We start from the raw sequence: 25,458 nt of genomic DNA, 5'->3' as shown, positions 1-25,458 counted from the left end.
CGAAACACTATTCGCGTATATCGGATCATAGAAGACAGGCCGCACTGCTCAGCGTAGACTGATGTTTGGTCAGGAAGCTGACGCTATCTGTTTCAACCCGAACTCAAAGGTGGGTATTTAAGCGATCGCTGACTTCTGCACGCACTGTTCGACGGTCGTCCTCATCTCTCAAAATGACTCGCGAATACTCAGAAGGGTCCATTGATTCACAAATGTTACAGTGAGTATTACCTTTGTTAAGGTAATTGGATGCGCTATCTGAGCCTTGTTTCGTGTTATCAGGTTCGTGGCAAACTGTGCTCAAATATCTGCCATGGGTGAGTAGAATACTCCTACATATTGTAACGGAATTAGGTGATAAACAAGGTTGTTAGTGTTATGGATTTGCGACTACCTTGGTACTCTACCAAGAGAAATAGATTTCCTTTGGCACAATCGAATCTCCATCACCACAGTTTCGGTCTTGCTCAACAGATACATTTTCTTTCTTTATCTTTTCATTCGCCTAGGCGCCACCACTAATTACTACTTACCCCCGAACATGTGAGTGGTGTTCTCCTCTTCTCATATACACTAAAAAGGTGTTCCGCCAACTTTGAGGTAGCTGCAGGGATTTGACGTATATATGGCAAGGCGGTTACATTCTGACTGACATAACAACTTATGGTGTGTTTCCTTATTCTTGTCATGACAACTAATGAGGACATCCTGTTCTCACTTTAGGCTTGTTGGCATTGCGTGTTTGGAGTATCAGTGGACGACCGCCCACGGTCTTTGTCATATGTACGCTGCTGATAATTGCAATTGCTACAATGGATATGTTTGTAGGTTTTCCAAACATATAGTCTGTTTCGAGAGGGTGACTTCTGTACTTCTTTAGTTTATGTTCACCTCGATCTCCGGAGTCAATATTCCTGAAGTCAACTCAGCCGTAAGGACTTGGGTAGTCTGTGGCATCCAAAGTTCGAACAGAATCATTCCCAACAGGTACGATGATTGTTATATTTATTGAGATTAAAGAAACTAATGCGATCTTTGCATAGTGGTCAGTGTATGTATGACATGTAAATCACGCAATTCTGACGATGCTTGCAAAGGCGCGATTGCTTCCTCCACACTGCGAATGCTCATTGATTCCTATATTTTCATCTTGACCGTCACGAAGACATGGCGCCATGTATTAGAGTCAAGAAAAATCGGCCAGTCCGGTGTTACCCATATTTTTCTCCGAGACGGTAAGTGTATACTTCAAATAATGTTGCAGTCACCCGGCGACCGGGAGCCAACTGGGCTAAGTCTTTGTCAACACAGGGACCATATATTTTATGTGAGTGACTTCGATCAGATTATCGTCAAAGCTCACATATGACCACAGTTTCATCATGATATGCCAGCTCTTTCTCTTTGTCATCATATTGGTGAGGAGATATTTCCTACGGCTATGCATATTGCAAGGACTGACGCACTAGGACAGATCAACGTGCTCGGAAATGATGTAATATCATCTTGTACAGAACTAATTGCATCCATACTGACCCGCTGATTATTTTCAAGGACTCATTCTACCTCTCTGAGCTCATGATAAGCGGTCTTGATGCTCCCCTCAGCATGTATGTCTGCTATGCTTGAATCTAATGCACATGCTGATTATTTCTAGGTTACCCAATCTCATCGTGAACCGCCTTGTGTTGAGTCTCCGAGCATATTCAAGTCAGCTTCACGGAACGGGATCGGACCCCTCGCCTGTTTCTGAAATCAGGTTCTCCCAAAACAGGTTTCTGGGAAACATAGGCGCACCACTCTGTTTTGACGAGGATGTTGACTCTCTCATCGCGGAAGAAGTAGTAGCAGACACTACTGAGTCTTAAGAGAGACCGTTGTTTCTACGGTAGGTGTATATGACGTGGCTTTATGCGCTAGTTGCTGATTGTAACGCAGGAATATAGATCAAATGAGCCTGCAGAAATATAAGCTGCACCAAGAGAAGAAGGCGGACATAATTTCATGTGTGATTGAGATCAATAGCATGAGCATTTATTTATCAAAGCACTCCGATGTTTGACTATATTGTGTGCTCGAGGACCCAGTGGGATCAAAGACATCAGTACCAGTATGTGCGAATATAGTAACGGCTTCATGGATATAGTGTGTTTTACTCGGATTTTCTACTCCTTCAATGAGCGACGGTTGTGCGATTGCGTTTCGACTGTTTCCCGTGATAGTCAGCATCTTGGCAGAAACAAGCAACCAGATGCCAGTATGACACGCGTTCGAATGATTTTGCGGCGTCTTTCCGGATCCAAATCTCTACATTTTGCTGCGTTGTTCGGTATGCTTCCATATTAGCACCATCTGTCGCTTTGGGGAAGCGCTTGTTAGAAATTAGGATCTATCAGCGCGATTCCTCGCTCTTTGATGGGAGCATGAATTCACACGTCACCTCTGAGTGCAGATGCGGCCCCATAGCAGTCGAAAATGGCTTGGCTTGAAACGAATGTCGACTTGTTAAGGATACACTCTTCTCATGCATCATCCCTTGCATCTAACAGTCTCTCGATGTGAGTTAAAAATCGTCCGCCTTCCACGGAAATCTCCTCGGTTTTAGGGCCCCAAGCGCTTGAACATGTACGCACCGAGGTGGAGCCTCCAGGGTGTATTACTGGACTCTTGCTCGCCCCAGGACATTCACCGTTGACCTATTCTAAGAGCTGTATAGCCTCGAACGTGCTGATAAAAGTATGGATGTATCTGCACGCGGATAGCGTCTAGCGTCTAGTGTTTACAGCTATCCACTAAAACAGCATTCCGAAGATGGGAATCCCGGACCATTGGAATCACACAGTATTGAAACAGAGCTCCACACTGGATCTTGACTGCCTGTTGTAATTTGGACCTTGTTCTCATAAAGGGACAAGTACTCCTCACTCCCCGACTTCGATTTCAACATGTCAGGTAACGCTTTACTGGCAGGTTCAGCTGGAATTCGGTCACCGTGAGCACGACATTATTTTATTGACAATTCGCTTTCGCATCGATTTTAATGATCTCTCTCACTGCTAGAATTATAGTGAATTGGGCTACCGTGTCTTCCTCGGGTAATACTACAATACTGTCTGTTTTTGGGATGATCTGGTTGATTGAAACACGTCTGTATCAGTGCTATGGTTATACGACTATCTTGGTACTCTTCCGAAGGAGATCTTGCTCATTTGGTGCAACCCTATGTCAGCGAGTACAGTCATGTTTCTCATCAACAGGCATGCGATGCTGTTATGGGTGCTGCTACGACTCGGAAGAGCCATCAGCGGAAACATATCCGATGCTACGTGCGTAATGTTACATCTGAAGAGGTCGACTACTGACATCCTGTTAGATTAGTTGTAAGAACGTTCTTCAGGTGGAACAGATAGATGCTCTCATAACTACAATCACGACGTATGGTGGGCCCCCTCACTTTTTTCCGAAAGATTCACCGTCATTATTACTTACACTCAGGTCAGGTCTATTGACTTTGCGCGTTTGGAGCATCAGTGGACATCGATTTCAAGTAGTTTTCATTTGTTCTGTGCTTTTGGCCATCATCGTCATGATAGGTCTATCTGTGAGAATTTTGGATAATTTACACCGCTTTTATTCTAATATGCAATCATCTGGATAGAACGTCTATGGTCTGGCCACGGGCTTGAGTGATGGTTCTCTGGAGACGACATTGAGCATACTAGTCGGTTGTGGGTTCGTTCTTCCGAATGAAACAGTATATTTTATGTGTGTCATCTTGACGTCCTTCCTTGAAGATATTTGCACTCATATTGATTATCTCCCAGTAGTACGTTGCGCACGCACCTGGAAATTAATGAAGACAAATAACGTCTCCGCACAGAGTCACTCTCCAGCACAATACTGCTGCTCTTATTGGACGGATATATAGTCGCTATAACGATAGTGACGACATGGCATCATGTGCTCGAGTCACGGAGGTTAGATCAATCTGGTGTTTCCTATATATTCCTGCGTGACGGTGGGTCTACCTCTTCACATTGATCATTATTTAGATGGAAGAACTGATCATTTATCTTACAGGGATTATACACTTCCTGTAAGTGACTTCATTAGTAATGCTAGATTAAACTCAGTGCGCAGTAGCAGGTTAATCACAACAGCCGAAATTCTCGTCTTTGCATTTGTCTTGGTCACAATCTTCCTTTTATTCCCGTGCGAGTCATATTTTACTGACCATTTTATGTAGGTGAACTATCTGTACAGCGACGTCAGTACTCTAGCTCGTCTACTCAAACGATCATCATTGACCAATGCATCCAAAAGGCATCGTATGCGGCGAAGCTCTGGTTAACCAACCTCGGGCCTTTTGTGGGATTGTACGTCATGGTCTCATGTTTTGTCGACGTCTCCCTCAGCTTTTGTATTACTTATCAATCAGGGCTCCTAACTTGGTGGTAAACCACCTGGTCCTCAACCTCAAATCGTACTCGCACCGCGATAATGGCTTAAATACGTCCCGTGACTATCCGCACTCCGAGCTCCAGTTTGCTCGCAACCGTGTTCTTGGAAACATTGGAGGTCCACTCGTCTTCGATCAAGACATAAATTCCCTCATTGAGAACGACATCACAGCCACTGAATGTGACGCTGGAATTCCACTTCACAATATGGACATTGACACTTCAGTTGTAAGCAGACTGGTTCAACACTTATACTTCGTTGATACCGAACTTGATTTATCACAGGAACAAAGACATGAATGTCACGAGGAAATTGCTGAAGTCATTCGGACTGCACAAATGGAGAATTCAGGAGCATCGGTAGCTACTCATCGTGCATTGTTTCCGCTGTGCTCATATACTTATGTTTCCAACTTATACCAATACTAGACACCGCCCTCAGCATCTGTTTAGGCTTCAGCCCCGTTGCCTTGCCGAATTACGACACGCTGAGATCTCTTCAGAGCTCCTTTATGTCGACTTCAAACGAATACCTGATAACTACTAGATCACGGTTTTGTAGTTGGTTCAGGTGCATATATATGTTAGCTGTCAGTAGAATCATAATGCCAGACTAGGCGAGCAGCACAAGATGGTGATGATTTGAGAAGGACTGTGTGACAGCGTCACCCGTCACTACATCGTCCACGAGCGAAATGCGATTAGATTTGACATTTCATTTAAGAGCCTTTGAACTAGAATTCTCGCTCGACATAGTAGCCACTGAGGTAGACATACGACGTCGACAAGTTCAGATGGGATAGGATCGAACCATACGTGCACGTCGAAGACGCACATCTCTCAAGGAGACACATGTGGCATACAAGCGAACTCGGCCATGCAGACAGATCTCTACGCTAGCCTCCTTCTGCGGTATGAAATCATGCGAGGCTCAGATGGTGAAGTAATAAGCGTCTTTGAAATGATCATGAGTACGCCATTCTCGGAAAGCAACAAGCACGAGAGTGAGAGAAAGACTGACATGGTAATTGTTCTTCGGAAATGACGTCGGTAGGCGCATCTCTATCTTACGTACGATCGTCGAGATGACAGTGCCGAGCTGTAGGTAGGCAAACTTCAACCAAAGAGTAGTAAGTGTCGTGCAACGTAAAAAAAACACAACAATGATAACTCACCTGCTCGCCAATGCACCGATGCTTACCCGCTCCAAACGGCTGATACGGGCTCTCCGTCCCTCTGCTCACCCCCTTTCCCGGAGTATCACCCTCATCAGAACTTCTCAGTGCATTCTGCGCCTGTCCATCCTTGTCCATCCAACGACTGGGATCCCACTTCTCACTATCCCTCCACACTCTCGGGTCGACTTGACTGAACGCCGGACTGGCGAGGACGTGATGGCCTTTTGGGACGACGTAGATACCGTCCTCGGACGGTGCGGCCAAGGCAGTGGGAACGGGGATGTTTGCACGGACGTAGCGCATGACGGAATGGATCGGAGGATGAACGCGGAGGGATTCGCGGATGACGGAGTCCAGGATGGGGAGAGCTTTGAGTTCTTCGTAGATGGGAGAGCGAAGTGTTCCGTCGTCGTTCGAAAAGTGCTGGACCTGTTCCTTGTAAAGCGCCTCACTACAGTCCAAGGACGTTAGCTATGATATTCATAAGTGCTGTGAGATAGGGAATGCGCTTACGCGACGTCCGGATTGGCAGCAAGACGGAGAAGAACCCAGGACCCCGACGTGGCACTTGTATGCTGACCGGCCATGAGAAGAGCGATCATGAGATGAGCGACTTCATGGTCCGGAAGCGTACGCCCGTCACGGTAGCTCTGGTTGCAGAGGACAGAAATCATATCGGTATCATCGCTCTGGAAGGGCGAGTACGAAACATAAGAGGTAGAGTCAAATAACATTCAAAGCCCACTCACCGGTGAAATTCCCGTCTTCCTCTTGTTGATGATGTCGAGGTAGAACTCGGTCATCTTCTGTTGTGCGTGATCCCGTTTCCTATAGCTCTCCAGAGGTAAGTTTGGGAACAGGAAGTTGATAGGCTTGAAGCCTGTGGCAAATGATGCGGGAATCCGATCTCAGTATACCTTGCTTACAATCGATAGAAGCAAATGAAGACTTACCGCCGTCCAAGTCCTCGTAGAGCTGCGCAAACGTCTTGTCCAAACCGCTCCTCACCTCCCTCCCTTGCAAGGTCCTTGAAGCGGTCAGTATAGTCATTTGCGCCATTACCTTATGAGCATCGAAGCGGCCCCAATTATCGACTTCCGGAGCGACGGCTTGATACGTGCGAAAGGATGGATCACGGTCCATGAAGTTTGACACCTCATCCTCGATCATTCCTACGTATGCTCTGAAACTCTCAGTAGTGAGACCCGCCTTCACGAACTTCTTCTGTTGCATGAAAATCTCGTTAGGAACGTCGTGGATGACGTCTTTACCAAAGACGGGTGTGGTGAGGTGCTATGAAAAGTCGGTCAATGGAAGGATGTATACGAGGATGATGAGAAAACGCACTGCGTAAGCATCCTCCGCAGACAGATTAGCGTGCTTTCCTCCTAACACGAAGTCGTTGCCCTTCGCACCTAAAGCGACGGTGACTTTACGGCCGAACAAGACGAAGGTGAAGATATCGCCGTACTGCGAAACCCTAGTATGGGCGAAGGAGACGTTGAATGCAAGGGCGAATAGGACGTACCTTCTGTTGACACTTGAAGAAAAATTTGATGGGATCGTTGCCGTATTCGATAGCGGATCCAACAAACGGTATCCAATGAAAGATTTCGGGAGGCAATGATTTGTCCCTTGGCTGGATCTAGAAATGCAACGGGTTCGATGAGGGGAAGGAGTCGGCGTACGCTTGGGTTTAAGCAGCAACTCACCAACTGTCGAACAACGTTCAAAGTGATAGCAAGCAGAGGAAGACTGGAGAGGAGTAGAGTATATTGGAAGAGTCGAGACGAGGATTCGTCTGAGAGGGACAACATTGTGTCAGTGGATACGAGGAATGGACACCTGATATTTTGCAAGACTACCTGGAGTCCGGCCGTAGGACCTTATGAGTTGGAGTTCTCAGCACCTAGAGACGACTCCACCCACTAAAAACGTACGATTTATCAGCTCCACCAATCGTAGAGTACGAATCACCGAAGGTGATGACGGTGACTTTGTAGCCCCTCTTGATGGTGAGATTCAGAATCGTAAGATACTCGGATGATAGTATTACTTTCAGTGTGTGCACTTCATAAGGTGTTCTGTGAACGGAGTGCGTACAGATTCGACACATAATCAGCAACGAGTAAGAACGCCGAGATATGAAGAAAATCGAACCACGCGTATCGAAAGGCAGCACCTCCAATACTCGTACGTTTTCCACTCAATCGGAGATTTCCCACGACACCATCAAAATCGGGAGTCAAATGGCAGTCTAAGGCTCGAATATGGGCCAGGAGGTTGACAGAAAATCAAAACTTACAATCTGCTGGCACTGGCTCGCGCAGGATTGCCCAAGGATTGCCTCACCACTAAGTAGTAGCGTATCGAATCGGGCATAAATATACTGCACACCCCCCTTATTGTATGCGGTACAAGCGATGACTATACGAGGAATTTCGTAGAGCTTTATCAGTAAGATCAAGGCCAGAGGATGGGCAAGTGAGAGTTGATGTTGGTGGTTCGAGAAGAGCAGAGTGGCGCGCCACCCGTTTATTTTTGCGATGGACGACGTCATAACTCAACCTCTTGCTTGGCGTGCATCCCATTTCTCATCCTCTCGTCGAGTATAACATGGAAAGCACCTCCTCAGGATAATTACTACCGTATTTCGTCTTGTATGGCGATATAACTCGACATATCATCTGAAAGCTATGGCTCTCGTCGACCTCAACCTCTACAGCTTTGGTGACGTCGGACACTATGCACGAGCCTCAGGGTGCGAGCTTGCCGTTGCCTTCACCCAACCCACCCACCATGACCGTCACCTCTCAGTCAAATCTTCAGTTTCGAATACTAGAACTGGGTCATATGGCTGGCCACCCGAAACACCTCGAAAGACCGTATAACGAACGGCCCTATTTACTCTAGACTCTCCTTCGGTGTACGGGATGTGTAGAAGTGGTTCCAGAGGGATAGAAGTCGTGGGTGAGTTTTGCTGGTTCTTTCCCTCTTAGTGCGTGTTTTTATGATTTCGACGCGCTATCGAGCGCAAATTTTCTGTTCGTGGCTGAGATGTCTGGCTGGTCGATGTGGCACTGTACGCTTAGGTGTGAAGTCATCATGGCTGTAGCCATGACGTCGTCTCCACCAAAAGTGCTTCAGCGTCGAGCTTGACGCAGGCATTCAGGAACGATGCATATATGCAGCTTCCTACGATCAGGCTCTAGATACCAACAGGCATGTATGAAGACCATCATACTCCCTTGCACCGTTCATCACGCTCGACTTCGCACGAGTACCAAACGTGTTCGAGTTCGACTTTTTTCGACGCTTGTGTGCCAGCGAACTCGTCTCAACTCTGAGGACATATCCGTGCTACATGTTCCTTTTTTCTTTTTCTTTTTCTTTTCTTTTCTCCTCGTATCATGCTCTTTTTTGTCTCACGTGCCGATCAGATGCTGATATCTCATTCTTCCGTCCTCGCAGGCCACAACCTCCATCCCGTCCTCCCCACTTCCCATTTCCCACTTCCCATGTCCTATCCCCCCTTTTCCCTCCATGGTACGACGTCAATAACTACCTCCGTTGCAGGAATGCCATCCTTCGCTCACGCTCAACCGATCCATCCTCGTCCTCATCAGTGGCTGATCGGAAGGTACGGGATAAGAGTCAGGAAACGGGTGGAAGGAAGTGGCATGGTCGCAGTTGCGGTCGTAGTGGTCTTCAGAGGAAAGACGTTATGGGTGTTGAGGAAGTTGAAGATGGTGATGGAGTCGAACAGAATGGGCGAAGAAGTCGAAGCATGGACGAGGGTTCACATTTTAACTTGTAATACGAACTTGCGACGCCCAAAAGTTAACTTGCGCAAACTTGTCGGTGTACAAGTTAATTTGTCCCAGTTAACTTGCAAGTTTGCAAGCTCACTTGGCTGTCAAACTTGCGTTTACGAACTTGTATAGCTTGGCACACTTGTGAAACTTCTGAGATCATGAGGCATCAATATGTCCTTCTACCACTGGTATAACACTTACCATGCCTTGTCGGACATACCTACATGTAATCACGCGTTTGACTAGTTCGCGTGCACAATCGCCAACGGGTAGCTGGCCGTTTGCCTCTGTACCACAAGCATCACAAGTAAGGACTCGGATACTGTAGATGATGCCTCCGCGGACACAGTAGTCAAAGACCATCGTATTTATCAGAAGCGCTAGCTCATCAATGTATTGCCTGCCTCCTACTAAGTACCTTGACCGATGCTGAGCTTTCCACTACTGGTGCCCACTAAAGCATCACTTTTAGCATGCCAATAGCGATGACTTGGGCGTCCCCAGTATCCAAGTACAGCGAGACTTTCATAGCGACTAGATATATACTGGATGATCACATTTACTTCGACAGACTAGGCTACCTTAGTTAACTTGCAAGTCAGCATGCGTGCTTTACAAGCTCGCTTGAGAAACTTGGCCCTACAAGTTTGCTCAAGTTTGCATTACTGCAGTCATACAAGTTTGACACAAGCACACGCAAGTGAATCATACACCATGTCATAAGTTGATCAGTGTGCTGAATGTAGCAGCGGAAAAGGTATTTCAGACACATGCTGACCGGGAAAACTAGAGTGAAGAGAACGTTAAGAGATCGAGATAACAAAAGGCTAGTGTTTCGCCATGGTCGAAAGAGGTCATAATGACTTCGGGACTCCACTCAGATATAACCCGTACGCGTGAAGTTTACCGCTCTGTTTGACCTCAACGGGAGGGTTATATCATCGATGGAAGTCCCAAGTTGGTCCCAAGGATTCCATCTTTGCAATGGCCCGTATCGCCATGCTGGACATCTATAGCCCGTCTAGACAAATCAAATCTCCGAGGGTAGGTTCCAGCTACAGCGCTAGCTCGAGAAATCATTACGCAAGAGTGTACGCAGTGGAGGTTTAAGCCCGCTATAACCGAGACTAAGTGATCGACGAGCGAGTCGGAGCAGGAGTAACAAAGATTCGTAGTTGAGATACGCGTCAACACGGGAAGAGGGAGAATAACCATGTAGGGCACACCAGGTGTGATACTTATGGGTGTCATCGCTGGTGAGCTACATGGTTATCGAGGATTATAGGAGCACAAGTGCGCCACAAGTGAGAGGTACGCAAGTGCCACAAGTTTGTTCCATTAAGTCATGCCCGATTTGGCAGGCAAGTCAAGTTACAAGTTCGCGCCACAAGTTAAATTGCGCTGGCTCAGCATGGACGAGGAAGAACCGTTTGGCTGCGTTGGAGGTACGACTGGATTGCCGCCACCACCACCACCACCATCACCGACAAATGCTCTCCCAAAACTAAACTCCTCGCATTCCAACCCCTCTACCGAGCTCACAAGCCCTACGACCTCACAGATATAACGCCTTGCCGCCCCCGCCACCTCACTTGCATGTCCCAAGCGAGGAGTAGACGCGCACTTCGGATGCGACGGTGGTGGTGAGCATGCTGGGGAAGTGGGAGAAAGATTGGCAGGGGAGAAGGGAGGGAAGCGAAGACGGGGACGGAGATTCAGAAGGATATCGAGAAGTATAGCCGGGGGGTGGGACGCAGCGTGCACATCGTACAGGCGCATATAGATAATATCGATAGGGGAACGAACGTCCTGCGCGTGTAGCTGAGATTACGTGCGCTAGGGCACGATGTGTGGGCAGATAGGATGAATTCGATGTTATGTATGCCTAGGCGTGCGGAAGGGTGAATGTATGCATGCGTCTTTTTTCGGTGCGTTTTGCTTTGCCACGCTCGGACTCCGTAATCGCGTTTTTGTTGTCCTCAAAGTTCATATCTGACATTCGCATATCTCTCTGGACAGATTATTGCGTAGTTCTTCATCCGATTTTGGCCCTCATCGCGGTAGAACGTTGAGACCCTTCCCGTAGCCGACTACCTGCCGTCCGTCCATTCGAAGATATTCTATGCGACCACTGTCTCCTCTCGACTTTCCCCCGTCATTTGATTTTCCTATCTTTGAATGGTACGCCCGTCGAACCAGTTTCACATGCACATGTTAGTCATTATTTTTCGAATTTTGCCTTGTCTGGATCTTTCGTTCTAAGGCTCCAGCTGATCCTACATCCTCGAATCTTCCGTTGCGTCACCCTCCAGTCGGCTTTCTCTGCCACACCCATGGCGTTAACGATGCAAAGTTGTTCAATGCTGACGACGAACCGGACGTGTAATTCCGGTCGAGATTCATACGGAGGAAGGTGGTGGGTGGGGTAGAACGGCGCGACAGGATCACGAATCTGCCCATGGCTCTGAATCGAACTTTGGCGGAATGGGTAACTACTAGACGTGCTCGAGCAGCGACCCTTTGAGCTTCCAACTCCTTTCCTCTCGAGACCAACGTCATGTGCTACTAAAACGGCTCGCCATCAAATCACATTTGACGTTGATCTACGTCCCCCCTCTGTATACCATCGACCGCTCTGGAAGTTGAAAATGTAATCGTTGGCTTTGGCGATTACTGTAAGTTTCTCTCACACATTTGATCTCGATATTTATGTTAGGATAATTGGTTGTATGGAATAAGGCATATATTGAACGACGTGACTGCCTGCTATGAATAACCGATGAGCGATATCAGTTACCCACTGGCCTTCGGCGGAAACCGAGCTCCAAATATCTTTACCCCTTCCTCCTTTGAGTCCATCCTTTTCCAAAAGACCTTTGTGTCTGTGAAAAACGGAGGATCATCTTTGGTATCAAGCCCCTCAAGGTCATTTTGTAATTTTTGTGAAAGAGCCCTTCCCATGGGTGGATCGGACCGTGATCTCTTGAACATATTGGATAGTAAGGATTTTGGTACTAGTTGCATGTTCCTTGACCGTTCTGCCTCAAATATGAAACGTTCATCAGTGCAAACCTAGATCAAAGAGAATAAACCTTACCCTTATCATTTTTTTCGCCTTTCAATGGAGCTTCCGAGACAGGAACTGTGCCCCTTATAATTAGGGACTCTCGTGTATAAATGTCCTTCACATAAGTCTGCGATGCAATGAGTCCAGAGACTGACTTCCTCAACTACGGCACTCACGCATATATCGACTGCTACGTAACAGTAAAACCCTTCCGGGTGTTGAACCCACATATTTATTCGGTTTCGCATGCAAAAGGACGTGCCATGTATCATCTAAATGCTTGAATTAGTGTTCAATTGTCAGGATTAGTGCGTGTGCATCTATATACCTGTAGTGTCTTGGGAAGGCATAACCGGGTCGTCATGCCAAAAGATACTTCCATAGAGCTGGAGTAGGGGGGCTTTGACCATGTCCTATAGTCCATATCATATGATTTGGTCGACCGAGTCTCAATTGTTGATGGTTGCGCGAGAGACTTCTCCACAACCCATTCCGTTGCGGTCTACATAATATGACGATGAGAAGTTAAATGAAAAGATAATCAATCTCTTCCTAGCTCAGCATTGACGTGCCCCACTATCATTCGATTCAGTACCTTCCTCCCGCGTTGTCATAAAGTTGAAAGTAGCACTAGGAATCGCGGCTGCTGTGACTTGGACGCCGTATTGAGTAGTCTTCTTCGACGTATCCTTCCTTGTGCGTTCAGGAGCTTTGTGTCCGCGATGAACACTACGAAAAAAAAATTCATTGAGAAATATAACAAAGGATGAAAAGCCCACAAAGTCTCTCACAAATCAGACCCCAAAAAGTCATATGCCTCTCGAGGGGTCTCGTCCTTGTATTCTGGACCTAGAAGTGAAATATTTCCTTCGGATCTACAAATGAGGCTTTCTTCCTCTTGGGTCTCCACTTTGAACTTCTCGACAAAGGCGGCGATAGGCTGAAAATTAGGATCAACAGGGAAGGTTGGTGTTATATTGTCACTTTTAGAATGGTGAGGGAGGCAACCGAACTAGGTCAAGTATCTTTGAGAAACATCAAGAGGATTTGACTCCAGCTTCTGAAAGAAAGAATTTCACTGACCAAGAATTCAGATTGCACCTCAATAGACACAGACGGTGTCACGGCTAGACTGAGGTAGAGTGTGTGTACATTCCCAGAGTTGGGACGATTTCTCCATAACAGCTGCGGGCTTGTGTCGTCGTATCCAGGATGACGCTGCACCTCATACGAACGCACATCCCTATCAGGATCTTCGTTACGTTCCGTGGCATGATTAGTACCAGGAGCGTCGTCGTCGATGTCCATGGCTTGAACACTGTCCATTATACGATCGTGGTCCGAATAAGGCTGCATGAAAGGACTTTCCTCAGGTGTATACCAGTTGTCCGTATCATCTGATTCCGAGGATGCGTTGCCTGCACCACCACGCAGGCGAAATGTCTCTGTGGTAGGCCTTGAACCTGCATCCATTCCGCCTTCATCTGGCTCTCTGTCATCTTCACTACTTCATTTAGAGGTACGTCAAATGATCACCACATCTACTGGGAGATACTCATGACGCGACTTACTCCGTAGAAAATCCTGGCACTTCTCCTTTGGGAATGGTTACTACATTTAGGCCAGAAAGGTTGGATAGACGTGTGGCCCATGTGGTGAGATTGATGGTGGCGGTTGGACACAAAGCGAGCGCATCCGCAAAAGTGTGGAGCACATATGGGAAAGGTCCCCTGATACCTGCCTTCTTCATATCGGCCAAGAGGGTATTTTTTCTATTTCGCGACAGCCAGTCTATTGCATTTGTCGGGGCATACGCGGAGTAGCGACATCCACCGTGCGGAAGTTGTTTTCCTAATGCGGTTAAATCTTCCGCAGTTAAGACTTCCGATGTGGCATTGCCGCGTGCACTATCGTGGGATGTTCAATACTCAAGGAAATCTGGAGAGCTGTAACAATGAGGACATACGCTTCATCAACGTCACTGAGCTCCAGGTTGTTGGGCGGTCGGTAAATCTGTATCTTCTCTTCCACTGTAGACAATGTTAATAGGGATAAAAGGGAACGCGATGGATGAGATAAAGTGTTTACCATCCGGAATGGATTCGCTCTGGGTATCGGATATCGATTCGCTATGGGTATCGGGAATTGCTTCGCTCTGGGTATCGGGATTTGCTTCGCTCTGGGTGTCGGAAATTGATTCGCTCTGGTTATCGGGAATTGATTCGCTTTGGGTATTCGGAATCGATTTACTCTGGGTACGCAATTGGGGTAGCACAAGGTACTGCCGCGCAGCTTCAACTTTTGCACCGGTCTTGGAAATTCCCTTCCCGTATGCTACAATCTGGCCGTCCACTAGTATATTCGTTTAGTGGCACAGTGAGAATTACTTCGAAAACACTTTGACGATAAATCAGTACAACATACCATGCAAATAAGCGGTCCAATCAGGAGCGCTGCTCGCCCCAGACGATTCAAAAGTCCAGTTGCACAGTTGTAGTCGTGCTTGTAAATACTGATTGAGTTCATTCAAATAGTCTAAACCCACAAAAATAAGTATCGCTCGCATATGAGATATCGAGAGTGATCATACATACCGTGTCCAGAGCTAGCCATTTTGATCTGAACAACCACTAGAACGAGTCACTGAGCGAGCATGTCAGCGTGCCTCGAACGAATGCGCAACGTCCACATATACTAGTACCTTCAAAGAGTTGAATAACGAGCAATTAACTCGACTTTGGGTAGAGGAACGAAACAACGGCCTGACGCGTTATACTCCGGAATACGGGAAGTACCAAAATAAGGGAAAACGACATACTGGATGCAAGAAGGGATCCCAAAGTATCACGAGTGTGCGTTGAGTGATGTCAAGGCTATCGGCGACACCAGAAGACTCGTTCTGAACAGAAGAAGGTAGAGCAACTTGAAGTACAAACAGTGGAGATGTGGTGCAGGCGATGCAAGTATATAAAGGGGCATACTAGGGTTATTTTATACAGAGCTCGGGTGGTCGTATGAGGATGAGGTGATTCAATCGTGATAGCACAAATAGAAAGCGCCAACTGCTATGCATTCATGTACATACACATACACGATTTCAGTCATCACGTTGCGCCTAAGTGATTGATTCCGCTTTGCTTGATCCATACTTAGGTATGCATACAGCAGCCGTGCATCCTGTGCATCTGATTTCTTCATAATAGGCTTTTGATACTGCCTGAACCACGAGCAGTGGAGCAAAGAATGCGATGTCGCTCAGAATAGGACTAAAATAGCATAGCAGAAACGCTGAAAACGCGGTTGGAGCAGCAACACACACCGCAAGCGTGGTTTTCTTCTAAAAATCGCCATCGTGATAAAACTGGCAAGAAGCCCTAGAATCATTTCGGGTGCGGTCAAGGTGCGATTCCATCAGAACGTCCCTATGAAAGACATCGGAGCTGGGTCAGAAGATATCATGTCGGCGACGTGCAGGCTGCGAGGGGAGATCGGAGGAATGAATGACCGAAGACTATTGCAAGACGCGAACATTGTAAACGCATAGCCCCCAACATGGAGCAACCTTAGAAACAAAGAGAACGACCAACGGAAGCAGTATTCACGATCGGGGACCATCTGTTTATGGCTCATTTCCCAGATGAAAACGGGTCGTATCCTTAGAGCGCTGCTCCTCGGAAAAGATCAGCTTAGCTCCGAGCAAAAGCATGGGCTGGTTCTTTCTTTTTCCGCGACGCAAAGCAACTATTAAAGTATCCTTCACAAAGCGCCTACCATACATGATTCTCGACGGGTTCAAAATCTTTGTGCTCCCAATAACTGCTGGTGGTCGTCGATAACGATCACGTTGTGCAAAAACGTTGACACTGGGACATATTGGTATGAAGGGTCTCACAGTACGGCGCCGAGGAATCAAGAGAGGTCGAACACGATGTAAACGAGCGGTAAAAGCACTTCTAATAGCTTCACCCAGCCCTAGGACACTGCCAACCTTTGGCCGCCATTTATAGACATGATAAATGAAGCGTCAGCTCTCACATTTTATGGTGCCAAAGGGGAGGGAAGGCGAATCCAAAGTGGGAGCTGGGGGTTCATATGCTCCATTAAAGCACGGAAAGTGAATCTCTAAAGAACGGTCAAGATGTAGAAGCGGGCGATGAATAAATCAATGCAAAAAAGCATGGTATAAATTTAGGAGGGACAGCACGATTGAGAGAAGCAGAGGCCTACCGGGCGGCTGATAATGCCAATAGCGCCAAAAGCTTTCGACGCATCGCCTTCCTGAGAACACCAATCATCAGCTCTGGAAAGGATTGATACACCAGTATTGTGCGTTGAGCTGAATGGTCTAGTCCAGCCCAGAACGGCAAACAATGTAGGGAAGGGATAAAAATAAATACCGGCAGACCGATTTATATTAATAAAACGCGGGCAGTGAGATGATGAGAACGCAGACACATGTATGCAGCACAGTAGTGTGATTTTGAACAGCACATTCTACTCGTTCTTTCTCTGGCACCGCCAACGAAGCAGTCCTTGAGCGTGGCGTACAGGATCTGGCTTAATGCGGTCAGAATAGTCTCATGAGAACAGTGCACAGCCAATATCCTTGGAGCAAAGTAGATGCTCTGCTATTCTGATGAAGTATCGTACGTGACATGTACGAGAATCACCAGTCACTCCAGCAGCGTCCATGCAGGATGAGCGAGGAGCACAGTCAGTTTGGTCAAGAAGCAAAGCTTGCGGAGCCCCGAGGACCTTGAAAGAGTATGGACTTACCCCTGCGACTGTTGAGCACGAACTTCGCCCTCGAGCGGATATGACTCTGGGACTGGATGGTACCGAGAGGCCGCGGAACGAACGGTTGACCACTCATCAAAGCGTCCTGTGTAAGGTAAGCTTTTTAGTTTAGTAAAGAGTCATAGTATATGACTTTATGAAACAAAGACGGTCAGATACAGAGCGTTGGCTGGTACACTTGGTATGCACAAGTGACCCTTGACCCATGTTGGATGCATTGAGAGAGGAATCCGTTCGGGTTCCCAAGGGGCAAGCAGCATAACGGCTGTCTAGGCACAGATTGAAGTCCTGAGTCTGTATCTGTGGCAAAATACACGACGTGAAGTCTGTAGGCAAGAATAAAGCTTATAGCCCGAGCTCATAGAGTCAAAGATCGTCGAGGAAAAGGTGATGGCGGTTCGGAAAGAGTAGAAAGTGTGGCGGCGCCACCCGTACGGACCCGCTATCCGCAAAAGATAAGATTATGATAAGATCTAACAAACAGCACGCGTTTCGAACAATCTCCTGCTTGACCTCCTCCTTCACGTTTCTCATCCTCTCGTAGAATATAACATGGACAGTACTTCCTCAGGCTAGCTGCTCATCTTATACAGCTATATAACTCCCCAAATAATCCGAAAATTATGCTCCGTCGTTTCAACCTGCTAGTCATCTCTTCCCTGAGACCTATAAACCGAAGCCACGCATCCGACCCGCTACGCCTCGCCTCCTTCACATCTTCGTCTCATATCTGCCATGGTGCCAAAAGACCACATCATAGAACCATAAACACTGGCAGAAGACGTCAATTTGGTTACAAAAATGATAATCTCCGTATTATACAACCTTGGCACCCGCTCGAACCGCTGCCTTCTTTCGGAGGTCCGGATGATCCTTCGCTCTCGACCTTGCTAGGAGACGATCCGTTATATCGATACATGAAGGGGCTGTATAAGCGGGGCTGGGGAGTATTGAGGCGGGATGATGTTATGGATCCGGATAAGCAAGAGAGCGCGAAGGTCGTACGGGGTGTGGCTTTAGCGAAGGCGTTTTGGTTTCGACGGGAAGACGACGGACGGGAAGGAAGAACAAATGTTGAGACGAGTGATAGAGCTCCGATGGACGTGCTAGACGAGACCTCGGACGTCGTGAAAGACATGGTCGGCTTTAGGGAGAAACTATGTCGGTCGACGTGGACTTCACATCCTTCAGTACGTTTATTCCGGTTGTTCTCTACTATTCCATGCCTTTTTCTGGAGAACTTTGCAAGGCTCCTCGGCTATACCCCTGAGACATACCATTCTCATTGACGATGTAAGCTAATACCCCCTTGAACAGCAACTCGTCGACATCTCCTCACCCGAGCCCGACATTCTCTCAGTACACCTATCCTCCATTGCGTCACGCCAGCTTTCCCCTCTCACATTACCTCGTCCTATCCCTCAAGTACCAACACTCGCAGAAACTCCAGCTCCACTCGCGAGTCTAAGCCCCGTCTCCGTCCTCACTTTCCGTGAACTCGTACTGGCGTACGCAGCAGAGGAGATGTACGAGCGGTACCTTGGCCGCGAACTGGAATTGACCAATAGCGAATGTACGGGGCGAGATCAGGGACAGAATGTGGACGAAATTGAATCATCATCCGGGACCTCCTTCACGCCCGCCTTCACGCCCGCCCTCGCGCCCGCCCTCACATCAACTACTTCAGACGAGACTACCTCATCACTCGCATCTCCCGCGACTCAGCCACCCCCCGACCCGCCCACACCAACCATCACTTCCGCTTCGTCTCCTCCAAATCCTGCCATATGGCTCGGTCACCAAAAAAAGCTCGAACGGCCGTACAAAGAGCGTCCGCATTCGCTCGATAACCTTGTTAGGTTTACGGGGTGTGTGGAGGTTGTTCCGGAGGGATGGGAGCTAAAAGTGAGTTTTCTGCTTCGGGGGTTTTTCGTCTCTTTCTTTCTCGGTGTGCATGCTTGACGTGATGCTGGCACGCTGCGGGACGTATGTCTCGTTCTTTGTGGAGCCAGCAGATGTTGGCTGGCGTGGAAGCAACGGGGTTTCCATAGCGCAACCGTGCGTGCATCAATCCTGGCCACATTAGCTAAAGTGTCGTCTTCGCATACAGCACTTCACCGTCGAGCTTGACGCGGGCGTTCGGACACGTTGATTATGCGATGGTCAAACATGCTCGAGTCCCTACGAGGAGAAGGTCGTACCGCCCTCTAGACACATCTGCCTTCTACCCCTATTGTCCCATCTATTGTCGTCTTTTCTCTCTCTCTCTAATCACGGTTGTATGTCGTATACTGATATCTCATCCATCTACCCTCTCCACCTCGACCTTCTCCCCCTCTTCTCTCTCCCCATCCATCTCACCCGAATTCACGCTCCCCTTCCACCCTCTCCGCCACTTAGGACAAAGTCAAAGACTACCTCCTCCGCGGGCACAAAATGCTCCACTCTCCGAAACCTGCATCCCGATCGAGGCCCACGACCGACCAGACAGCACAAGAGAACACGGGGGAAAGCGACGGGGTGGAGCAGAGCGATGATGTTGGTGAAGATGACGGTCAGCGCGAGCATGGGATCGAACGAGAAGCTGGGTCCGGTGAGAGTCGTGGTGGTATTGAACGGAGCGGGAGCAGGAGCGGTGACGGGCAAGGGGCTCCACCGAACATCCAGCCAAACGTCCAGCCAACACCCAGCACCCAATCCAACAATCCACCACAAAACGCCCCCACAAACTCCTCCAAGAAATCCTGGCCAAATCCTACACAACGACGAGCGCAGGCGCGGAGACGGAACGCGCGTCGTGACCCCTCATTAGCGCCGCCCCTTCTCCATATCCCGAGCGAAGAAGAAACGCGCGCGGCGGATGCGAGGGCATTGATGAGGTTGGTGGCGAGGAGTCTAGGTAAGGAGGTGTAGAGGCAGTGGAGGCAGAGCTGGGAAAAGAAGCATTAGTAGAGGATGAGTTGGGAGGGGGGTACGTACGACGGATGGGAGGGTGCGGGGATCTGTGGAATCGGCGGGCTTTCCGCGGAGACGGCGTTGCGAAAGGATGGCGGGGTGGAAGTGTCGAGATCGAGCGGGCGCGATAGCGAGAGTAGGGCGTGTCACGTATATGCGGATGGGGAATGAGGACGTTTTCATGGAAGTGGAATGTTGGAGACTATTAGTGAGGGTGAGGGATGTATGGGGTGATGTCTATGCATGGTATGCGTATCTACGGTGCGTTTCTTTGCTCTCTGACTCCAATCCTTACCGTTGAACCCTGACATTCGAAAATTTCTTGAGCAGATTGATAAATACCCTCATTTTATAAACAATAATAATCTTGACCAAACAGGATATCGATATATCCCCGGCAACTTGGACCATCCCCGAAGAATAAGTATTATATGCACCTGTGGCACTCTCAGCTATCTTCCACCTGGAATGATGTCCATAGGAACTCGTTCGCTTCAAAGGCACTTACTATGGTCGTCCTCATGCCTTTCTGGGATCATATCCTCAAATATGGATCGCTTCCGGACGCGACGCTCACCCTTCCTCTACTAGAATGCTTTTTACCCTCAAATAACCTTTTCACGATGGCCCATCATCCGTTCTTTTCATCTCGTCTCCTAATCCACACCCCTCCGTTCTTGGCCAGCTCAAGGTGATGTATCCGAGGACGTCGTTCCACGAGAGTATTGAAAAGGTGTGCCCAACTTTGTTCGCTCAATCAGATCCGGTGGAATTGAACACAGAGTTGTCCTTACAGCTCTCATTCATCCTCCACCGGAAATACAGCTACGTCGCTTTCAACTCCTCGTCCTGTGGCGTTACCCATATCCTCGCCCACAACCAAAATGAACTCCTTCGCGCATCAAAGTTTCACCTCATTCGAAACGCCGTTGGTCATGACGTTGTCATATGCGTTGGTGTGAAGGAGAAACATGTGAATTTGGTAAAGGAGGGTCGAACCTTGGACTGGGTAGGATTTGTCTGGGGTTCTCATTCATCTACCCACTACACTTCCATCTCTCATTTCTGTTCTGTTCTTCTTCCACGCCATCCTTCACAGCCGAATTCCCGCTCCCGATCCCAGCTCTCCACGACTTATGATAATGTGAAAACCTATCTCCTCCACGGGCACGTAATGCTCACCGGACACAGATCCAGACGTGCAACCAGAACCAAACGCCCAGCACACGATTCACCCCATAACACAACTACATAAACTCCTCGAAAAAATCCGGGCTGGACTCTGAGCAACCACGAGCACGGACGGGTAAACGGAATGCACAGCCGGATTCCTCATCAGCGCCGCCCGTTCTTCATATTCCGAGCGAGGGAGAAACGCGTACGGCGGATACGAGGGTGCTGATGAGGATTTGTGGGAAGTGTCGAGAGAAGGAGGCGTAGAGAAAGTAGAGGCACAGTTAGGAGAGGAAGCGGTAAGAAAAGAGCCAGGAAAGGATAGGTGAGTCGAATAGGAGGGTGCGGGTATCTAAGAAGTGAGATTGACGAGATCTTACCGGAGACGGTATTGCAACAGGATGGCGGGATCGAAGTGGTAAGATCGAGCGGGCGGTAGAGCGAGAGTAAGGTATTTCAAGTACGTGCGGAATGATGACGTTCCTACGCGTGGGAGATGTTACCTCGCTCGTTCAGAGTGGAATGATGGAGACTAGCAGCGAGGGCGTGGGATGTGGGCGTGTAGAATAGGGAGAGGACGGGGTGATGTCTTAACGGTATGGACCCTGCATTCCAAACCTTTCCCAACGAATGAGTGAATAGGTACGCATTGCAATAGTGGATCTTGGGGCAATAGAATATTGATACGCCTTCTGCAGACTGGGGCCATTTTCGAAGATCACCTGTAGTACTCACAGCTTTCGTTCTCCACCTGGTCTCCTCATATAGAAAGGCCAGCGAGGGTGAGCATTTATGAGGTAGCCAAATCGAATAAAATCTGTTTTGTACCGCATGTCGACAAAACAAATACGCTCGATATTATGCGAGCTTGGGCGAAGGTATCGCTGTGTGGCGTAATACGAGATAAACGCCAAGCGTCCTCCCCGTCACCACAGCGGCCTATTGTCCAACGGAATGTTGATTATTTCGGTAGAGAATTCATCGCGCTCCTGAGGAATCGGTTGATATCATACCGTTTGCGGAATATGATGAAGAGTAGGTGGCGGGGGTTTCTCGCAAATTGGAATTGGCCAACACATATTTGAGAAAATTCTGCAATCAACGGGGGGATAGCCTCTGCATCAAATAATTCGACCGGTTGTATTGAGCACTTGTTTCATTGTACAACAGGATATATTTTCTAGTAGTCCACCCTCTGAACTTTTCAGTGTGACTCTACTACGTCCTGACTCCTCAACCTGCACTGACAACGGCAAATTCAATGTCTCCGGGTCCTGTTCCGGTGATGTGCACGACATCCCTTGTGGACCCCGCTTTACGAAGGTGGAGAACGACTCTGGACACGAGTATTGTGTGTGCTAAGTACTGAAGGCTGCATGTAGCAGTGGAAAAAGATGACAAGACAGTATAAGTATTTCTCTCGAGATCTCTTCGGTAAATCCAGTAAGTTGCGTAAAAGGCGAATGTATACGCACTCAGAGATGCATTTTGAGACTGTGTTCTAAAGTTTGAATAGTCAGTATGAATACGGCGCTCCAGCGTCCCCAGATACGACAGGACTTACTGGGGCCCTCAAAATGGTCACAATGTTGACGAGTGAAATCACTGGTGTGTTATCAGCAAGATCCTTACTTTCTATATCAGCAATGACTGTGTAGCATACAGAGAACACATGCATAGTAAAATATCCCTAAATTCATGTTCAGGTTTAGCCGTCCGATGCCAGGGAAGAACTAGCTCACCGTCTCGATAGACAACCGCAATGAGGTGGCCTGTTAGCGGTACGGCTAAATTGAAAAACATCTTTGATTGGTGACCTGGAAAAAAGTAGATGAACTCCGTTCTACTCACACCTCCATGGCAATTTAGCCAGAGTAAGTACAAAAGCGACTGTGCAGAGAAAAAAACATGAGGATGTTGTAGACGGTCAGAGGATCAATAGACTACGTACTTGTCTCTGTTCCAAGGAGACACGCAAAAACGATGGTGATATCGCTATTTCCGCTAATTCTAACACATCCACGAAGTGCGTAGGGTAGAGGGGAACTATGCTGGAGGTCTGCGCTGGGAGTGTTATCTCTACTTCGATGTATTGAGAGAGTTCACTTACATTGAACTGATGCCACGTACTTGTTCGCATAGACGATGGCAAGGGGTAGTAAAGAGATAAATATGCTGGCAAGCCCCATCGCTACTCTTTTTTCTCTGCGCCACAGAGCCCACGTTCGTACTACAATTATCACTTGTGATTGTATTACCACTTGGAATCGTAAGTGATACTATGAGACACAACATACGCTCCGCGGCAGAGAGACTTATAATGAGGCCACCTACAAAGACGTATGAGAGAATTAGAAACAATACCAGTTAAATTGGGTGCTCACCTTCAATGGCACGATTCGTCAGAGTACATGTATACTCCGAGGGGTTGATCAGTCCATAACCTGTTATGCGATTGTCGTCATTGCGGCGGCAACCAATGTTATGAAAAAAAAACACTTAACTATCATCATTAACACTCCATTAACAAGAGAGAGATAGCGACCGAGAAGGAAGAGAACTTTCACTGTGCTCCATTCCGAGCGCCACACAAATTGAACCTCCCTCGATAAGGTCAAGGAGTAGTCATAAAACTGAAAGTATGGCCATCTCAGCGATACTGATTCTTACTCATACATAACGGGTTTTCAGATGGTACTTACAAGAAGAGTGACTGCAGACACTGGAAAGCTTGTCAGAACATTAAGTAGCAATATATAAATACCAAGCTCGTCACCATCAATGGACTGTAGAACTCTCAATATTGAGAGCATCCAGAAGACAGGGCGAAATCGACATACCACAATGATGAGAAGCTGCTGAATTGTATGAGCGTCGAGAGACCCGTCATGGTGTGAGGGAGACATGATGCAGCCTTTGACTAGATGCACCATCTACTTGATACTATGCCTTATAAGCTGTAATTTTGATTGTTACATCAACGATCTTGCTGCAAGTATGCGGTCGTTGCTAATAAAAGCGTTGGGCGAAACAATGGGTACAGGTTATGTCTCAGAAACAGGAGTGGGAAGAAAGATCATCGCATACATCATGATATAAATCTCGATCTTGATGTCCTCGAAATATGGTACCACAGTCGATTGTAACGCCAATTCGTATCTCCGCTGTTAAATGTGATCTGAGCAGAGAGATCTTTCAATCAAGTATCAATCTATCAAGTTCAAAGCTGTGGCCACAGCACGAAGATACTGCAGCTAAATAAGTACTGGATGACTTCCCGTAGACAAAATTATATGTTTATTCGACGCCATCACCGTTCGGCAACGCTCGGAGATGAAGACGGCAGCCAGCTGCAGCCAACCACTGAGCTGCGATCTTCATTTCGGAGCATTTCCGAGCAGCGATTGCGTGGAATCAATCCCGAATATACATACATCTCTTTTCTCTACGGGAAGTCATCCACTCTTGATGACCCGGATCTGAAAACTTGTTTCACTCCCGTACCCTGCTCCCCTAACTGTTTTGATCTTTGTCGGCTTCCACACATGCATAGAATAATGTCCCTGCTATAACCCTGTGACGTATGTGGATTTTCTTGACACTAGAAATGTGGTGCAACGTCGCTGCCGATGACGAGCACGATCTGGCCGCGCCAATTTGGCGCGGAAGTCGATCGGACCGCGTTCGACACCTTTCAATTTATTTCTGCTCATCCACGCTCTACACGAAAGTTGGCATGTGTTGTGGGATATGCATTCCAAGCATATGGTAAAAATGATGAGTTGGTAGCGTGAGGGGAAATCATCGAACAGCGAGTCTTTCACTTGTAGGTCACTTTTCAGAGCCGGGTCATCGACAGTACGAGGAGACAGACGAAGCAAAGTCAGATGCCATAGTCGAGGTCCAAATTTCATGAAAAGGAAATGTGTGAGATTCGAAGGGTTGTTTCTCCGATACGCGCGGCTGCACTACAGCTCAAATAATATATTGCAATATACTCTAAGCCGAGATGT

General features: G+C 47.8%; 7 protein-coding genes across 7 annotated transcripts; 3 read left to right on the top strand and 4 right to left on the bottom strand.

The window, feature by feature from the left end:
* Nucleotides 1–173: 173 nt before the first annotated feature.
* On the top strand, nt 174–1,868 carry STEHIDRAFT_111839 (uncharacterized protein; the record flags this gene model as incomplete). Its single annotated transcript, XM_007305272.1, has 12 exons — nt 174–220; nt 283–317; nt 510–543; nt 724–783; nt 829–844; nt 881–987; nt 1,044–1,051; nt 1,098–1,235; nt 1,265–1,327; nt 1,395–1,495; nt 1,555–1,610; nt 1,658–1,868. The coding sequence occupies 12 exons, from the start codon at nt 174–176 to the stop codon at nt 1,866–1,868; spliced, it is 876 nt and encodes a 291-aa protein (XP_007305334.1).
* Nucleotides 1,869–2,945: 1,077 nt separating this feature from the next.
* On the top strand, nt 2,946–5,007 carry STEHIDRAFT_111838 (uncharacterized protein; the record flags this gene model as incomplete). The annotated part of the gene is made up of 10 exons (XM_007305271.1): nt 2,946–2,992; nt 3,061–3,111; nt 3,158–3,326; nt 3,659–3,732; nt 3,881–3,977; nt 4,081–4,096; nt 4,247–4,376; nt 4,439–4,688; nt 4,746–4,820; nt 4,903–5,007. 10 exons carry the CDS (start codon nt 2,946–2,948, stop codon nt 5,005–5,007), a joined length of 1,014 nt encoding a protein of 337 aa, XP_007305333.1.
* Nucleotides 5,008–5,351: 344 nt separating this feature from the next.
* Nucleotides 5,352–7,455, bottom strand: STEHIDRAFT_59772 (lanosterol 14-alpha-demethylase; the record flags this gene model as incomplete). Its single annotated transcript, XM_007305168.1, has 9 exons — nt 5,352–5,414; nt 5,482–5,574; nt 5,636–6,089; nt 6,152–6,327; nt 6,388–6,518; nt 6,592–6,931; nt 6,986–7,108; nt 7,167–7,283; nt 7,351–7,455. 9 exons carry the CDS (start codon nt 7,453–7,455, stop codon nt 5,352–5,354), a joined length of 1,602 nt encoding a protein of 533 aa, XP_007305230.1.
* Nucleotides 7,456–10,824: 3,369 nt separating this feature from the next.
* STEHIDRAFT_157859 (uncharacterized protein) lies at nt 10,825–11,232 on the bottom strand (the record flags this gene model as incomplete). The annotated part of the gene is made up of 1 exon (XM_007305270.1): nt 10,825–11,232. The coding sequence occupies one exon, from the start codon at nt 11,230–11,232 to the stop codon at nt 10,825–10,827; it is 408 nt and encodes a 135-aa protein (XP_007305332.1).
* Nucleotides 11,233–12,969: 1,737 nt separating this feature from the next.
* Nucleotides 12,970–15,133, bottom strand: STEHIDRAFT_157858 (uncharacterized protein; the record flags this gene model as incomplete). The annotated part of the gene is made up of 9 exons (XM_007305269.1): nt 12,970–13,022; nt 13,116–13,249; nt 13,312–13,532; nt 13,604–14,024; nt 14,092–14,427; nt 14,487–14,550; nt 14,609–14,872; nt 14,945–15,055; nt 15,115–15,133. 9 exons carry the CDS (start codon nt 15,131–15,133, stop codon nt 12,970–12,972), a joined length of 1,623 nt encoding a protein of 540 aa, XP_007305331.1.
* A 2,843-nt stretch (nt 15,134–17,976) lies between these two features.
* STEHIDRAFT_169245 (uncharacterized protein) lies at nt 17,977–20,643 on the top strand. The gene is made up of 4 exons (XM_007305268.1): nt 17,977–18,507; nt 18,635–19,222; nt 19,718–20,533; nt 20,603–20,643. The coding sequence occupies exons 1-3, from the start codon at nt 18,235–18,237 to the stop codon at nt 20,228–20,230; spliced, it is 1,374 nt and encodes a 457-aa protein (XP_007305330.1). The 5' UTR covers nt 17,977–18,234; the 3' UTR covers nt 20,231–20,533; nt 20,603–20,643.
* A 1,780-nt stretch (nt 20,644–22,423) lies between these two features.
* On the bottom strand, nt 22,424–24,335 carry STEHIDRAFT_111834 (uncharacterized protein; the record flags this gene model as incomplete). Its single annotated transcript, XM_007305267.1, has 12 exons — nt 22,424–22,537; nt 22,694–22,817; nt 22,921–22,946; nt 23,010–23,095; nt 23,188–23,232; nt 23,297–23,335; nt 23,397–23,455; nt 23,576–23,675; nt 23,743–23,775; nt 23,830–23,889; nt 24,148–24,167; nt 24,286–24,335. 12 exons carry the CDS (start codon nt 24,333–24,335, stop codon nt 22,424–22,426), a joined length of 756 nt encoding a protein of 251 aa, XP_007305329.1.
* Between the last annotated feature and the right edge of the window lie 1,123 nt (nt 24,336–25,458).

The sequence above is a fragment of the Stereum hirsutum genome (genome assembly GCF_000264905.1).
Source record: "Stereum hirsutum FP-91666 SS1 unplaced genomic scaffold STEHIscaffold_9, whole genome shotgun sequence".
NCBI classification, from domain to species: Eukaryota; Fungi; Basidiomycota; class Agaricomycetes; order Russulales; family Stereaceae; genus Stereum; species Stereum hirsutum.
This window is presented reverse-complemented; position numbering and strand designations above follow the sequence as displayed.

Excerpts from the sequence above, each read along its gene's own strand:
- STEHIDRAFT_169245 (XM_007305268.1), top strand. The coding sequence starts at position 18,235 with ATGAAGGGGCTGTATAAGCGGGGCTGGGGAGTATTGAGGCGGGATGAT. Across the intron at positions 18,508-18,634 it reads CGTGGACTTCACATCCTTCA|CAACTCGTCGACATCTCCTC; the intron begins GTACGTTTATTC and ends CCCCTTGAACAG. Across the intron at positions 19,223-19,717 it reads CGGAGGGATGGGAGCTAAAA|GACAAAGTCAAAGACTACCT; the intron begins GTGAGTTTTCTG and ends TCCGCCACTTAG.